This window comes from Rhamphochromis longiceps, linkage group LG18 (assembly GCF_057381845.1).
Source record: "Rhamphochromis longiceps isolate RC_006_pf linkage group LG18, R_longiceps_female_GT1.1, whole genome shotgun sequence".
Taxonomy (NCBI): domain Eukaryota; kingdom Metazoa; phylum Chordata; class Actinopteri; order Cichliformes; family Cichlidae; genus Rhamphochromis; species Rhamphochromis longiceps.
This window is the reverse complement of record NC_140574.1, coordinates 34,925,206-34,942,458: the sequence shown is the minus strand read 5'-3', so window position 1 is coordinate 34,942,458 and position 17,253 is coordinate 34,925,206. Positions and strand designations below refer to the sequence as shown.

Genomic DNA, 17,253 nt, shown 5'->3' with positions numbered 1-17,253 from the left:
TCATGTCTCCTGGCTCAGAGAGAATCCTCTTGCATGAAACTGAAGAGGCTGGAGTGCATAGAAACTGCACTGCAAGTTGGTAGAGGTGCGGGCATATGGTCTTTAAAAGCCATTAGTTGTCCTGGAGTGGATCCTCTGTCCAGGGAATTAAAGGATGTATCATGTATCTCTGTACTTCCACTGTGACTGTCCTCACTCACATGGCTATCCAGCAGATCCCACAGACCATCACCAAAAAGAATAAACAAATTAAATGGCTGCACATTTTGTAGAAAACCTTTTTTTTTTTTTTTTTTTGGAGGGGGGGGGGGTCTAACAAAGGGATGGTTTGCTTTTAGTGTGGCTTTACTGGAAGTAAAATTTACTGGAAGTTCGACATAGTGTAAATCTCAATAACAGGATGTGCAGTTCTTAGCTCGCATGTAGTTGAGCTTGCATCCATTAAGACTGAACCACAGCAGCAAAACTACAAAAAAAATAAATCAAAATTTCAGTGTGTTAATTCATTATGTATACTATTTATATACAAAAAGTAAAACTTGTTGTCATTAGTGAGGTGTACAAAGTAACAATTTATCTATGATAGTTTTTTCTACTATCAGATAATGACCCAAAGCAAAGCAACTGGATGCAGAAAGGCTTAGCAGTAAGGAAACAAAGCAAGTAGTGCTGCCCATGCGTTCTAGATTTCAGGCGGTCATTAACTGCAAAGGATTTCCATCAAAGTGTTTAAAAGAATCCTAATATTTACAGTCATATTAGTTTGTTCAATTACTTTTGAGCAGCTCAAAATGTGGGGCTGTGTTTAAAAATGGATCAACTACTGAAACAGTCAATGCAATACTTTTGCCAAATCCCTCAAAGTAAAGCTGAAAATCTGCACTTCAATCACATGTTGATTATTTGATTTAAAACCCACAACAGTAACTGGTGTAGAGGCAAAATTACAAAAAATGTATCATCCAAAATCTTGTAAATTCAGGTTGCATCAATGTTCTCTCGTTCTCTGAATCTTTAGTATAGGGCCAAAGAGAGCTGCTTGGAGAGTTACTTCACAAGAACCATATAAGGAGTTTGTTTATACTGCCATTGCCTAATGGCAAGAAACTTGAAGTTCTCAATAAGTCACTACATACTGTAACAGAGGCTTTTCAAAATTCAAGATTCAAAGCGTTTATTGTCATGTGTACAAAGAAAAGCATTTCTCTGTACAAGCTAATTCTTTTTCTGCTGTCCACACACAGATGTACAAATAGATAAATACAAATAACATGAATAAATAAATGGGGACAAAAAATATAAGTATTAAATAGATATATGTGCACAAGAGCTATGAGCTTAATGTGCGTGTTTTATATGTGAGATGACCTGATGTGCAAAAATTATTATCACTGTTAAAATAAGTCAGCTGTTCGAGATCTCTGGATCTTTTTCAGGTCTTAAACGCTCCGCTATATCCAGGAGGGGGCAGCAGATACAAGCAGAGGATAACAAAATGCCTGAAATCTCAGCGAAACTTAAACTGTACACTTGTTGATACAAACCTTTGTAGTGATGTCATGTTTATTTTTGGCTGGATTTAACTGAAGTCAAAGCCCTGTTTACACGATATATAGTGTTTGTATAATAAGAAATGAATCATTTTATGGTAACAACTTCAGATGTAGACTTGTGAGAATGATGGCCAATAAACAGAAAAGTCATTAGATCCTATTTACCTTGGCCTGGCATGTGGGCAATTTTAAATAAACCAACTACAGTCCTCATGTTGCATCGACATGTGTTGCAGCATATCATGTAGCACGTAATATAAAAAAGAGATACAAAAATAGTGGATCCTGGGTCTTCTAGTTGCAGTGCGGGTACCATATTTCAAGCTAAATGCCTAAATAATTAGCATCATTTTACCCGTCTATCAACGAAGGAGGCGTGGCCTTTGTTGCCTCATTATTGCCACATTTTAAAAATTATAATAATTTATCAAATGATGAACATCGGGAACAGAGAATGTCTGCTTAAAGGAAGCGCGCGCACACATACGCAGCGCACAAACGTTCACAGCTGTTCTAGTGTGTGTGTTCAGGCAGATGAATCAGTGCTTTTATGGTCGTGTCGCAGGGGAATAGAGGCCACCCTGCTGGCTGCTACTGCCGATGCCGTTCTTAAACATAGCAGTGAAGCCTCCCGCTCAAACACCGCTCAATTCAAAGTTTATGCAGAGTGCACATAATCAGCATCTGTTTTTCTTTGCTGGACACAGATACAAAGGATGGTCGGTATCTTCTTATATAGGAAGCCATGACTGAAAATCCTTAAATGCCTCACAGCACACTTTTACCACATGATAATTATTGTTTTTCATCGATACAGTTTCAAAATGTGCATAACATGTGAGTGGGCCGTTCTCCTAACGTCCTTCGTGTCACCTTCACGTCACTGCTGATACGATCAGGTGCCTCCTCAAATAGATCGTTCCTGGAGTTCCAGCACGCCCCTGCCGGCGTGTGGATGTGCAAGTGAGGGTCTGTGTGAGTGTGAGCGAGTGGGTGCGCAGAGGCGTGGTCCGTTGCGTTGCACGTTGCTAAGAGCAAATTTGGCATATAAGCGCAAAATGCGCAGCAGTCCGGTGCAGCCCGCTGCTAACGGTATCCAACAGGTAGCTGAACACACTTGTGAGCTCTCTGTCCTGAGTGGATGTTGCAGAGCTGTAGACCGGACTGCTTGCGCTCAGTCCGTGTGATGGATGGATTTAAAGGCTCCTTGGATTGGAAAACTGTCATTATCCAGTGAACGACAGACGGCTTAACTCTAGGAATATTACACCTGGGAGAAAGGTTGGCGCAATTTAGAGGTACACTGGCACTACACTTAGCTATTTAAAAAAAAACACTTTTTATTTATATTCCCATGGCAGAGAATACCTAGAGAATATGTGTTTATTATTCTTTAGTACTTCTCTTCTTATGTTAAAATATGTTATCTAAATAAACAGTTAATATTTTTTTCTTTTGGGTATATTAGCACATGCAGTAGTACTGTAGCTTTTTAGTAATGGCAATCCCATTAATAAGTAAAGGAATGTTATTAATAGGAGCTGTGATATAAGAGCTAAAACAAACATTTTGATTGAGCCCTCAGGCTTTGCTCTCACAGTCTGAGGCAGGCTAATAACCTGCACTGTCTGTCCTGCAGTATTCCTCGCAGCATCAGTGTTTTCCCCATCATGAGGAGGTCTATTGTTTTCCCTGGCTTGCTGAGAGTAGCGATCTTGTTCCTTTGCCTGAACACGACCATCCAGGCCCTGGCCCTCACCAACTCCAGCCGGCTCGAGTCCATCCTGAACAAGTATACAAACAAAGATGAGGAGTGGTGGAGGGCCAAGCCTAGAGGGAGGAGGGCCATCAGCGAGGGAGACATGCACCTCATCCTGGACCTGCACAACAAACTGCGGGGTCAGGTCTACCCTCCTGCTTCCAACATGGAGTACATGGTGAGCACCGAGCACACAGCTATCTGTAGGCCAAGTGCACTGTGGAATATTTAACAGTTCTTTCTACTGCTTAAAAGGATAAATAGTACTAATATTAATTACACTTTGAAGTTAGAACTCTATCATGAATATGGGGTCGTGATTAAATTTAGTACTGATAACAAGCATGCTGTCCCTCCTTACAGTAATCGCTAATGAAAGAAATGTGGTTACGTTTTGGATTTGTAAATGTGTCAATATGCTGTGTGATGTATGACAGGACATTAAGGTAGACTGCAATTAAACTTTTCATTGTTGCTTTTCTGAAGCTAAAAACTCCATAGCTCTATAGCTTACGTTTATAGCTTGATAGTCTATGTAGATTTATTTCTTACCTTCTTGATAAGTGCAGTGGTTCAGTTCAATTTTATTTAAATCCCAACAACAGTTGCCTCAAGGCTCTTTTTATTGTAAGGTAGACCCTGCAATAATGCATACAGAAAAAACCCTAACAATGAGCCCCTATGAGCAAGCACTTTGGCGACAGTGGGAAGGAAAAACTCCTGTTTAACAGGAAGAAACCTCCAGCAGAACCAGGCTCAGGAGGCGCAGCCATCTGCTGCGACCGGTTGAGAGAAGACAGGACGAAGACCCTCTGTGGAAGAGAGGCAGAGATTAATAACACCTAATGATTAAATGCAGAGGGCTGTAGTGGTGATTATCTCTATCTGTTAAGTATTAAGGCTTTGTTGACCTTTCAGATAGCTTCCTACTTGTCTGAAAGGTCAGCTTTCAGCTAGTTTTAATCACTTAACTGTACAACATAACTGTTCAACCTGATATGATGGCATGTAATAGACGCACCAGTCCACCATGTAGATTTCATGCTTTGGCTCTCCAAAACATGAAATGAATGCAGAAGTTGCAGTAACAGCAGGGGGAGATATTTTATTTCAAGCCAACACGAAAATAATCATCATTTACATTTATATGTATATAATATATGTTAGCCTCCCAGCTTTATAGTAAGGACTCATACATTTGTTACTCAGTACCAACTTTGTGGCTTTAAATATTTTATCTCTCCCTGCTGGTAATGCAATTTCTGCATGCATGTATATTTCACATTTTGAAGAAGCAAAGTGTGAAATGGACACAGTGGATTGGCATGTCTATTATACGTTTTGCCGTGATACCGAGTCGAAGTGTTTTTGGTCTTCATAGTCTATAAGTTTTCTTTGTCTTTCCCATAAGTCTCTGACAAATGATATGGATTACTTTTACTAACATCCACTTCTAGAATTCTGTGCATCAGTTTTGTTGAGTGATATTCTTGTACAGATTTGCAGGTATGTGGGTATGTGTGATGCACCTGTACAGTTAGTCTGTGGATGGACATCACTAAGCAAGCTTGCTTAAGTTACATATAGTCTGTATTTACAAGTAGCACACCGTATAAATGATGCATCTTTATAGAATAGATTAGAAGCAAGGTCTCTTTCCAGCTATTCTTTCTAGTTACACTAAAGTGTTTTTCATAAAAAGGCACTTTCCTGACTCTGCCAGCTAAAGACATCAGATTAGGGAATGAAAGAGAGAAAACGAGCTTTGCAGGCCAAAGCCACCGTCTGGCTTGCTCCACCTCCTGTCTCCTGTTTGCCCGCCCTTGCTGACCCTGGCCCAGGTCCAGCTCTCACCCCCGCAGTGTTTTCCTGCCCTCTACCTCAACTATCCTGCCCTCCCTCCCTCCTCTTCCTACTGAGCCTCTCCTTGCTCTATCCCTCCATTTCTCCTCTTGCTGAGTCTTTTTCTCAGTCCTACTCACTTGATCGTCAGCCTCACAAGTTCTCTCTCAGGCTTTTCTTTAGCATCCTCCACTCTGTCTCACAAACTCATCACCTCCTCTTTCTTTCATCGCACCTCACGCAATCCCAAGCCAGTATTAGTTTTTATTTGAGCCTTCGCATATCTCATAGTGCACGGTGGTGCCAGTGTACACTATTTTGCCAAAAGTATTTAGTCATCCGTCTTCACACGCTTTCGAAGGGTTAAGGTTAGGGTTTAATATCATGTCGGCCCACCCTTTGCAGCTATAAATGCTTCAAATCTTCTTGGAAGGCTTCATCTCAAAGGTGTTGAGGTCAAAATTCTGTGCAGGCCAGTCAGGTTCTTCCACACCAAGCCCACTCCTCCATGTCTTTATGGACCTTGTTTTGTGCACTGGTGTGCAGTCATGTTGGAACAGGACAGGGTCATCCCCAAGCTGTTCCCATGAAGCTAGGAGCAAAACGTCTTGGTACGCTGAAGCATTAAGAGTTTCTTTAAGGAGGTGAGCCCACCTTCTGAAAAACAACCCCACACCATAATCCCTGTCCACCAAACTCTCCACTTGACTCAGCTCGCTTAGCCAAGTATTGTCTCCTAGCAACCGCCAAACTGAGACTCATCCATCAAATTGCCAAATGGAAGAGCATGTTTTGCCACTCCAGAGAACAAGCTTCCACTGCTCTACAGTCCAGTAGCGACATGCTTTACATCACTGCATCAAACACTTTGTATTGTGCTTGGTCATGTCAGGCTTGGACGCTGCTACTTGGTCATGGTGACCCATTCCATGAAGCTCTCCGTGCACTGTTGGTGAGTTAATCTGAAGGCCACGTTAAGTTTGGAGGCCTGTGGCGATTGACTGCAGAACGTTGGTGACCCCTGCACGCTGTGCCTCAACATCCACTGGACCTGCTCTGTGTCTTTTAGTTGGCCTACCACTTAGAGAGTGACTGGAATATCTGAATTCAGTGAATGTGATGAGTGAAAGGAAACTTTTGGCGATACAGTGAATGTTTTACGTGGACTAATCCAATGTTTCTTTAGCAGTGGATATTGTTACTTGTGGTGATGTCGTTGTAAGAAAGAGGACTGATGAAAGCCAAGTATTTAGTTTTTCAACTGCAGGATTTTGGTGCTTTTTTGAAACTTCCTAAACGTTCCCCCAATCAAAGAGACTTTATATAGTAGGTTGTATAACAAGCATACTGCTACGCATACCTTTAAATAGAAAAGGATCTATTTTTGTTTTCTTCTTCAGTAATATTCTCTGCAGCAGTATTCTTTCTCCCAAATGTACTGCTGTAAGAATGCAGATCTTGCACTTGCACTCTGTTGCAGAGGTGGTGCTGGCCAATGTCTGGAAATGGGGCTGTAGCTGAGAAGCTTAATGCTCTTTGGAATGCAAAAGAAGACTGCTCATTTTTACGGTGACCTTTCTCCAAAGGCCAGCAGTCTATCTTCTCCTCTGCTGGATAATCAAGGGGGGAAAATAACAAATGGGGAGAATAATGAAGCGACACAGACCATTACTCTCTGCAGCAGAAAACAGAAAAGGTTGAGATTTGTGCGTTGTTGATGTCTAAGATCAATGCAGGGCAGAAGTGCCTGATAGTCAAAATTTCCCAGACCTCCTACAGCTTGTCTGATTCAGTGTTATGTGTTTGTTAACCATTAAATAAAAGTATTTATTTTTTAGGTTTAAATGATCTAAGTACCTTATTTCCATCTGTGCACTGTGGCTGTGAGAAGACAACAATGTGGCACTGGCAGCCAAATACGTGCAGACTGCATTCTGCTGTTACATTAATGGTACAGATGAAAAAAGTCGTGGAACCCTTACACCTCACTGAAACAATGCTCTATTTTTCTAAAATCCTTGCAGTATAAAGCTTGTCTATCAGAGCTGCGTGCCTGTGCTGTTCCACACACGTGTATGGAACAAAGAAGTTTCATCTACAAAACTCAACAATATTGGTCCTCCTTACAAGAAGTGATAAACAAGAGAAAAGCTCCTTAATGGGGACAGAAGGATAGTTCAAATAGTGCAAAGAGTATGAAGGGAAACATTAAAGCATGTACAAGTTTGAGATCAAGATACAACAGTATCTGAGCACACCATGTGTTGCTCTCTCTTAAATCATCAAATTAAACTAAATGAAGCATTGTGGGATCATTTTGACGGAACAAAAGGTAGACAACCTTCAAAGAAGAGCTTTATAACCTCCTTCAAGCCTAGTAAACTATTCCAAAAACTATTTGAAGGAATTACAAGAAGAGCTTTGAAGCTGTGTTAAAGAATAAAAGGGCAAACCTAATATTTATTTTTCAAGTTTGTAAAATTCTGAAAAGCCAGTCAAATGAAGATTCTTGCCTTATATATTGTATTTTTATTTGTTTTTGCACATTTCAATAAATCACTGGGTTTATCCCCGGGGCCTACTCAGGACATGGAGAGATTATATTTGTCAGCTGGCTTGCAAACGATTAGGTTTCCCACCCCTCCACCCCCATTATATCTGCAGGAGGTGGCCAGGTTAGGGAAGTGTGGGCTTCTCTGCTGGTTGGCTGGGTGGATAGATGGTGCTGCATCTATCTCTCATTTTCTAGTTAAAAAAACAAAACGAGGTGGCTAACGACTTTTGTGCATTATTCCATATCATGTCTTATCACACATTACTGCAACATGCTCTCAACATGGAGTTTTAATATTGTATGAATACAATATGAATACTTAATTTGAACTGAAAATACATGAGAATTCTAACATTTACAGCATCATGTTAAGAAAACTTTGAAAACGATGCCACACAGGTAATATTGAAGAATTCTCTATGTTGTATATCTATCAGCCAAAGCTGGACTGTGGCCAAAAATCTCCAGTCCAAATATCACTTTTCCACTCAGGCATGAACAACAACTAGCACTACAGTGTGCAACAGTGTGTTAGCCTTAGTCTAAACATATGGAACGTATTATGGTGGTCAAAGCAGTTACAACTCAACACTTAAACATTATCCTATTAGTTTTGACGCGCGATAGCTCTAATGCAACTAAACAGTATGCCAGCAGACTGCACACTGCACCTATTCTTCTCCCTCCCCAACAGAGTCAACAGTAAATTAACTTTGCCGCGACATTAAAATTGCGCAGCCCCCAGTCTGCTCTCTTTAAAATAAGAGGTATGGGAGTAAGTTTCAGGTATTTTCAGCTGATTTTCTTAAGCTTCTCTGGAAAAGATGGCATCAGTCCTTAAAACAAAAAGTCTCTGTGCTCCTGTGTTTGTTAGTTACTTTCTTTTTTGGGGGGGTCTTTGCTTTTTCTAACTCTCAGATTGTTTTATGAGGCCAGAACTTACTGGAAACAAGCTGAAACAACTGCACTGAATAGTAGCACAAAGCTGTCAGTTGATGTGGTGGTCTCTCATGTGTGTGTCTGTGTGTGTTAGAGAGTGTATAGGCCTCGTTTTGACCATATGGTGTCAAATTTGCAAGAGGCATGCATACAGCCACAGTGCTTTCAAGTAAAGACCAGGTCAATGTTTGAGGTGAAATGAAATAACACTTCACATGAAGTTTGTGTGGTTAATTTTAGATCTTTTTTTTTATGGCAGCCTCAAATCTCAAAAAATGGGCCCTTTTGGAAAGTGTAAATCATTTAATGCAATGATTTACAAATGTCATAAAGCCATATTTTATTCACAATTGAGCATAGAAAACATATCAAATGGTTGAACCGAAGAAAGAAGTATTTGATCATTTTTAATTTGATAACAGCAACATATCTCCAAAAAGTGGGACAGGTCAAGAAAAGGCTGGAAAATGTAAGTGGTACTTAAGAAAACTGCTGGAGAACATTGTGTAACTAATTATGTCATGAAACTGCTGTGTGGCAAGCAGTGTGTCCACCCAAATGCAAGACTTGGAAGGCAGGAATGAATTAAAAAAGCAGCTTTACTGCTCTTACGTGCAAAGCTACATAGTATTCCTGACTGCAGAGCAGGACCAGGGACACAGATAACTAGAAAACATGAATCAGGGAAACATACAGCCAGAATGCAAGAGTAGAATCAGGACAATAAAAGTTGAGACGAAACGGGTGGGAAACAGCAGAAACAAATCAGGACTAACAAGAGAGGGGAAGGCAGACAAGAGACTATCAAAATAAAACAGGAAATACAATTAACTCTGAGACAGAATTAAACGTGCAAACTTGACAAACACTAAAGACGGACACAGAGACAAGACTGGAGGAAGAGAAGGGAACACAAAAGGGAACTTAGAAACATGTCATCAACAAAACAAGGGGCGAAAGGCATGAAATAACAAAAAGTCATAAATACAGAGACTTTAAAATCAAACCACTAACAGGAGACTATAAACCCAGAACAAATCAAATCCCCCCCAAAATGTAAATCCATGTAAATTAGGCTGCAGGAAATGGAAAACCTCTGTGGTCAGATGAAACACATATTACGTTATTTCTTTCAAATCATAATAGCAATAAAATATTAGCGGCCCTAACTTTAAAAGGAAAACTTCTAAGTACATTTTTTTCAAATGCAGTAACGTTTTTATCCAACAACCTGTGTGTGTGTGTGTGTGTGTGTGTGTGTGTGTGTGTGTGTGTGTGTGTGTGTGTGTGTGTGTGTGTGTGTGTGTGTGTTTCTTGAAATCTTTGTGGTGAAAAATGCGTGTGCTCCTCAGGTATGGGATTACGAGTTGGAGAGAAGTGCAGAGCACTGGGCTCACACCTGCAGATGGGAACATGGACCGAGTCACATGCTGACACAAATAGGCCAAAACCTCGGAGCACACTGGGGCAGGTGCGTGCAGGGAAGTGTAGCAATTAAAATATTCTGTCCTTTCTGTGTCACATGTTTGACAGCTCTGAACTAACGCATCTTTGTCTCCAATACAGTGTATTTAAAGTTAAATGTACACTTTTAAATGCAGTTTAACAGCTCACATCTTAACCCTCCAGTGCTAAAAAGTGGTAAAGTAGAGTCAGTTCTGTCTTGACATCTGTAAACAATTTCCTACTCAGTTTATTCAGTCATTTATTTTGTGTCATAATGAGTAAAAATTGAAATCTGTTTGTAAACCTCTGTAAATTTTATTTAAGACAGGAGGATGTTCGTTAGCTAATGACTTGGGATTGACCAGCTTTAAGCCAATCAGGTGGTTTCAGTCAGACCCCCAATGTCAAACCAAGAAATCTTTCATCTCAAGTTCAGAATGGACTTCAGGAGTGGATGATGTGACAGTAGCTTCATCCATCTATTATACTTTTAACACTTTTTCTATCACATCAGGGACCGGCCCCCAACCTACCATGTCCAGGCCTGGTATGATGAGGTGAGGTATTATAGCTATCCCTACGCCCAGGAGTGCAACCCACACTGTCCATTCAGGTGTTCGGGACCTGTTTGTACTCATTATACTCAGGTAATTGTCTTAGAAGTTATACAGTCACTAGTGATCATATGTTTCTTTTATTTAACAAAATCATATTTACTGGTATATAAATATCTGGGATATCAAAAGTTCTTCTATTTAATTGCAATTACAATTTGAGGAATGAGCTAAATTTAACCAAGAAAATTTGTGCAACTAGGTTGTTTATTTGCTTTAAAATGAATATTTATTGATAACTACTCACAAAACTGAGTAAAATATGACATTATATAACTGTGAATGCGTACTACAACCCATAATTACCACTGCCTTTTCTGTTACATGATACAACTCTGTTCACATCGTCTGTTTTTGTGTGTGTGTTTTGTTTTTTGTTTAGTTGGTGTGGGCGACCAGTAATCGCATTGGCTGTGCCATCAACGTGTGTTACAACATGAATGTGTGGGGAATGATCTGGGCCAAAGCAGTCTATCTGGTCTGCAACTACTCCCCGCCGTAAGTTTTCACCCAGGACATGAACACATTAGAAAATGTTTCCATGCTGCTTCAGTGAAAGAAGAGAGGAGTCAGAGGTAAACATCATCATTTTTAATGAGTGAGTCGCTCACGACACAGGTCTGTCATCAGCAATCACAAAAATGATTAAGCAATAACAGAAATTTACAAAGGCCAGAAGGCATGCAGTTACTTTATTAGATTTTTGTTCCTACTGCGTACATATTTTAATTTCTTTACATGGAAGAAAAGCTAAGAAATATACAACAAAAGGTTCTGCACTTCCTGGCAGGTTACAACTGTGATAAAAAAAAACAGTATTATCATTTCTTTTGTTTGTTTTCTTGTTTGTTTGTTTTTCCAGAGGCAACTGGTGGGGTCATGCTCCATACAAATATGGGACTCCCTGCTCTGCTTGTCCAGCGAGCTATGGTGGGGGATGCAGGGACAACCTCTGCTATAAACGTGGGTTATTGCCTATTTATTTTTGTACATAACTCATGTGTTATTCACATGTTTATTATTATCTTTATTGTATTTTAGTCATTTATATCACTGTGGAGGTTTCCCATGATTTTGACCATTTATACTGAGCCAATGTATGTTTGCACAGTTAAATCAAGAAGAACTAGATAGGTAGATTAGAGATTAGATAAAACTTTATTAATCCCTCGGGTGGGTTCCTCCGGGAAATTCGGTTTCCAATAGCACAGCACCGACAGAAGTTACAGAATGTGAGCAGAAATATACCATATATACACACATATATAAATATAGAGCATACAAAAGGGATAAATAGAATAAATGGGAATAAGAATACAAGGGAATTGCACATTTCAAGTATTGTGAGTCTATTGCACCGTTGGATGTGAACAAAAAGTATTGTACAGTGAGGTGCAGAGGCACTACAGCTTAGTTGTTCCCCCCTCCTTTGTCCTCCTGTTTCCCCTCCCTCTCCCCTCTAGAGAGGAGTTAAACAGTCTGATGGCGTGTGGGACAAAGGAGTTTTTAAGTCTGTTAGTTCTTGTCTTTGGGAGAAGCAACCTGTCACTGAACAGACTCTTCTGGTTGTTAATGGCCGTGTGCAGAGGATGCCCAGCATTGTTCATAATGTCCATCAGTTTCTTTAATGTCCTTTTCTCTGCCACTGTCACCAGAGTGTCCAGCTTCATGCCGACCACAGAGCTAGCCCTCCTGATCAGTTTCTCCAGCCTGGATGAGTCCCTCTTTGCTGTGCTGCTCCCCCAGCACACCACAGCATAGAAAAGTACTCCAGCAACCACCGACTGGTAAAACATCCTCAGGAGCTTCCTGCAGATGTTAAAAGACCTCAGCCTCCTGAGGAAGTACAGTCGGCTTTGGGCTTTTTTATACAGGTGCTCTGTGTTGCATGACCAGTCCAGTTTATTGTCCACCCACAGCCCGAGGTACTTGTACTTGTTGACCACCTCCACCTCCTCCCCCTCTATCTGAACCGGCAGTGGACCTTCTCTGGACCCCCCGAAATCCACAACCAGTTCCTTAGTCTTTGAGGTGTTGAGTTGCAGGTGGTTTGTGTGACTCCATGCGACAAAGTTCCTCACCAGACTTCTGTACTCCTCTTCCTGATCATCCCAGATACACCCCATGATGGCCGTGTCGTCTGCAAACTTCTGAATGTGGCATAATTCAGAGTTGTAGCAGAAGTCAGAGGTGTACAGGGTGAAGAGAAGAGGGGACAGCACAGTTCCCTGTGGTGCTCCTGTGCTGCTGACCACTGTGTCAGACGTGATGTCCTTCAGCCTGACGTACTGTGGTCTGTCGGTGAGGTAGTCGGAGATCCAAGCGACCAGGCAGGGGTCCACCTGCATCCTGTTTAGATTCTCCTGGAGCAGACAGGGCCAGATGGTATTAAAGGCACTGGAAAAGTCAAGAAACAGGATCCTGACCGTGCCTTTTCCTGTCCTGGGCATGTTGTACCTGTGGTCGGAGGAGGTTGAGGAAGAGCCGCTCTAGAATCTTCATAAGATGCGACGTCAGTGCCACCGGTTGGAAGTCATTCAGCTCATCGGGCCGGTTCCTTTTGGGAAGATGTCTTCCATAGGGCGGGCACTCTCCCCAGTCGCAGACTGAGATTGAAGACTCGTTGTAGCGGCTCCTCAAGTTCAGCAGCACACGCCTTTAGCATCCTAGGACATCCTACTACTACTAATACAATCAGAAAAGTGCACAGAAAAATTTATTCAGCTCCTAAAAATTGAATAACTGCAACGGACTGTGTTTTCAGACGGAGGTGTTGACAGGCGTCCGGCTCCTGAGATTGAGGAGACCAATTACATTGAACCCGAACCAGAACCAGTAAGAGACGGAGAGCCCCGACCCAGGGCCCAGGCACCAAGCACCTCGCCCAGTGACAACCTGGAAAGAGACATGGTTGTCAGCACAGAGCAGATGTGTAAGGATGAACTCCTATTACTATAGCTCCCTGAGTAACAGATATGAATACAATATTAATACTGATGAGTTTGTGTACTTAAGGCCAACAGGTGGACTGTGAGACCAAGCTGAGGGATCAGTGCAAGGGAACAACCTGTAACAGGTAGAAGATGATGTGTATAGATGAACTTATTATCATTAACACAGATGATTAGTAGAAACAGACTTGGCTTCAGTACCACTATGATCTTCACTTTACTGTGGTTTCTGTCCATAGATATGAGTGCCCACCCGGTTGCCTTGAAAGGCCTGGAAAAGTAGTTGGGACTGGATACTATGATATGGTAAAAACTCACAAGTAACAGCACTCGATGTATTCTTTCATTTATTATTATTTTGTATAAACCAATCTTTGCGTGATTGATCCAGCAATCCAGTGTGTGTGGAGCTGCGCTACACTTTGGTGTTATTGACAATGATGGAGGATGGATCGATGTGACCAGACTGGGCAGAAAACAACATTTCACCAAGTCATACAAGAATGGTATTCAATCCATTGGGTATGACTCGGCCTCTGTATTTATGTCTATTTATTAAGCTTCATACTTTGGCTGTTTAATTGTGATGGATGGCTATAAGACATCAGGCTTACTGCCATTTTTGTCAACTTTACAGGAAAAACAGAAGTGCAAATTCTTTTAAAGTTGAGTCTGTGCCTGGTAAGAAGTTCATTTCTCATAGCCACAGAAATACTGTAGCATATTTGTTTTGCTGTGCTTCATCAGCTGTTTTTTTTTCCCAGTCAAGGCAGTAAGATGTGATACCACTGTGGCGCTTTTCTGTCCTTTCAAGAAACCTGTACGACACTGTCCCAGGTAACGTGTGTTGATTACAGCTATGACCTTTATGACCACCAAAGGTAAAAGTGGTGTCACTACTGTCTGTATACATACATTTTTGTGCATCTTTGAATTTCTGTCTTAACAACTGGTGCGTACTTTATCATTTATAGTTTTCTTCCTCTTTTCTTTTCTTTTCAAAAACTGGTTTAAATTTGAGCTGATTAGTCAAGTTTTGTCTGGAAACAACGGGCTCTTTGACCTTACCTTAGCTCTGGCTTTTCCCAGGTTGTATTGTCCTAGGAACTGTTTGCGTGAGAGCCAAGCACGAGTTATTGGGACAAAATACTACTCAGATGTAAGTTTTTGCATTATTGTCCTCACTTTGGGTAACAATAGTAATTTGTTACTTAACTTATAAGATAAACCAGAAGACTTCACACTCAGATATCAAATGCATTGCATCTGTAAGGCCTGAAGTTAATGCAGCCTTAATTACTGTTGCAATTCAAACCTCTGCTCAGTTTTTAACAACACAAGCAGCTGCATTTGATAATGTGAACACACAGAGTGCCACAGTATAATGCTGATAGGTTAGAGGTGCTTTTCTGCCTAACGACTCATTGTCTTGGCCCATCCAGAAGTCGAGTATCTGCAGAGCGGCCATTCACGCTGGAGTGATCAAGAACGAGTCAGGAGGTTACCTTGATGTGATGCCAGTGGACAAGAAGAGGCATTATAGCGGCAGCTATCAGAATGGCATCACCTCGGAAAGGTAACATCTCATGCAAGCGTGGAATTTTATTGTGCGTATTTGATTGGCATGTAGAGAGATGTTTTGTTTTAAAGGTCCATGCTTTTCATGTAACGTGTCCTTTTTGCTTTTCCTCTTCCAGCCTAACAAACCCCACAGGAGGAAAAGCCTTCAGAGTGTTTGCAGTCATCTGAAAACCACTCAAAAGACAAAGTACCCTCAAATCCAGCTTCATCCACTTCAAATCCAGCAAACCTACTCATTATCAATTTACAACCTATAATTATGTACATTCCTACAGTGAGCACATCAGTGTTACTGATACTGTCACTAAAAGTGTAACTCAAGGCTTTGCTTCTATCTTTGGCCATGACTGAATCACTGTCCAGTAATAATGTAGCAAAGGATGTTTGGCAAATGATGTCTTCTGTCTCATATCTTTCCCTGAACATCTTGAGCTGACCATAGACATGATACCACGACAAGCTGCTTTTAGCTTTCAAAGCTGTGTTTAAAGCATCAGATTTATTACCTTTCCAGCAGCTTCATGACATTTTAAAAAGACTAAAATCAGCTGTGTTTGCTGACTAATTTAAAAAGCGCACGCATCACATCTATATAGAAAAAAGGAAGGTAAAACACTGTTTCAATTTAGTCAGTCCTAGGTGTGTCTATGGAGGAACAAATTGGCCATATTAACATAATATAAGATAATGAAGTATAAAATGACAAAAGAAAATCCAAAACATATATATGTTATTACACATACTGTCTACAAATCTTAAATACAGAGTCCTTCAAATATGCAAAGTGGGTTCCTCATGGCATAAATGTATCAGTTTATCACAATGCTGAAGTCATATTGTCAGTTTAACATGCACAGAAAGGAATTTTAAATAATGATACAATTTTGAATTAACATCAGAGAATCGTAGAGTTTACATAAAGACACAATACTTTGAGAGTCATTCATCACTGGCACAGAAATTATTATTCGTTTCGGTTTTCTGATACGTCTGGTTGGGGTCTCCAAATATTCTGTCTGGTTATAGTGTTAATATACACACTTAACATGGATATTACATATTTTTGTATATAATGTTGTAAATAATACTGAAAACACCCTTGCTATTCTCCTCTTTTTAATGTACAATTTAACAGCCATGCAAGTCAATGCACAGTAATTGCCACAACAGCTTCTGTATGCAGAACATGCATCTGCCCCTCAAGCTTTTATATTCGCCATAGAGTGAATATGTTGATATGACTGTAAATATTGTATGTGTGCATGTGTAACAGATATTTTTATATTTTATTCTGCATTCCTAGCTCTTGGTTTGGTTTTGTTTTTTACATTTTTATAAGTGGACCTGGCTGGCCAGGAATGCGCATGGCATAATCTTAATTCCCAAAAATTCTTAAAAAGTATTAAAAATGTACAAAAGTATATATTGTGTCATTCTCTGACTTTATTAGACACTTTTGTGCTTAAAAAACATTCAGCTTCAATGACTCAGCAACCTTGTAGTGTGTAAATCCTGCTAACCCCAAGTTAAATCTGCTCCTGGGTTTACATTGTATTACATTACACATGTTTTCAGTTCTTGCGCACATATGGTTGTGAACATGTGGCTGAGTGGCCACATTATTTTAATATCAGTCCCTTCAGCTTCCAGATAGCCTGAGGAATGCAGGCATTAACATTTCAACATCATCTCAAATTCAGCTGCTGAGAAAACTTGAGAGAAGTTTCTTTCTCGCAAATTGTGGGTGTTTCCGGGTACTGAAGGGAACACGGAGGAAGAGAAAAGTGCTTGTTTCAGTTCCAGCCAGTAGATCTTATCCACCGGTTGGCTTATGCGTGTTTTAAACATAAGAAAAGCACTTACTGAAATACAGAATTAACAACAACCTGTCAATCTGACAGGTTTTGGTGAAAGAGGGTGTGTGCAAAAGAGAATAAACACATAAAATATTATTTTTGTTGATACTTGAAATTGTTTTGTGTGGTTTTTTTTAAGTTAATTTTGGATTCATTTG

The 17,253-nt window shown here is 40.5% G+C and overlaps 1 protein-coding gene across 1 annotated transcript; it reads left to right on the top strand.

Annotated features, from left to right (window-relative positions):
* The first annotated feature begins 2,499 nt into the window (after positions 1 to 2,499).
* Positions 2,500 to 16,619, top strand: LOC146648745 (cysteine-rich secretory protein LCCL domain-containing 1-like). The gene is made up of 15 exons (XM_085388589.1): positions 2,500 to 2,851; positions 3,193 to 3,490; positions 10,000 to 10,118; positions 10,608 to 10,740; positions 11,090 to 11,205; positions 11,570 to 11,670; positions 13,472 to 13,639; positions 13,723 to 13,783; positions 13,898 to 13,964; positions 14,050 to 14,180; positions 14,296 to 14,339; positions 14,423 to 14,495; positions 14,748 to 14,817; positions 15,101 to 15,234; positions 15,356 to 16,619. Exons 2-15 carry the CDS (start codon positions 3,224 to 3,226, stop codon positions 15,405 to 15,407), a joined length of 1,536 nt encoding a protein of 511 aa, XP_085244715.1. The 5' UTR covers positions 2,500 to 2,851; positions 3,193 to 3,223; the 3' UTR covers positions 15,408 to 16,619.
* Positions 16,620 to 17,253: the final 634 nt, after the last annotated feature.

What these genes read in the sequence shown, in the direction of transcription:
- LOC146648745 (XM_085388589.1), top strand. Translation starts at nt 3,224, where the DNA reads ATGAGGAGGTCTATTGTTTTCCCTGGCTTGCTGAGAGTAGCGATCTTG. An exon ending in CTTCCAACATGGAGTACATG is followed by an intron (nt 3,491 to 9,999) that starts GTGAGCACCGAG and finishes TGTGCTCCTCAG; the next exon opens with GTATGGGATTACGAGTTGGA. An exon ending in CTCGGAGCACACTGGGGCAG is followed by an intron (nt 10,119 to 10,607) that starts GTGCGTGCAGGG and finishes CTATCACATCAG; the next exon opens with GGACCGGCCCCCAACCTACC.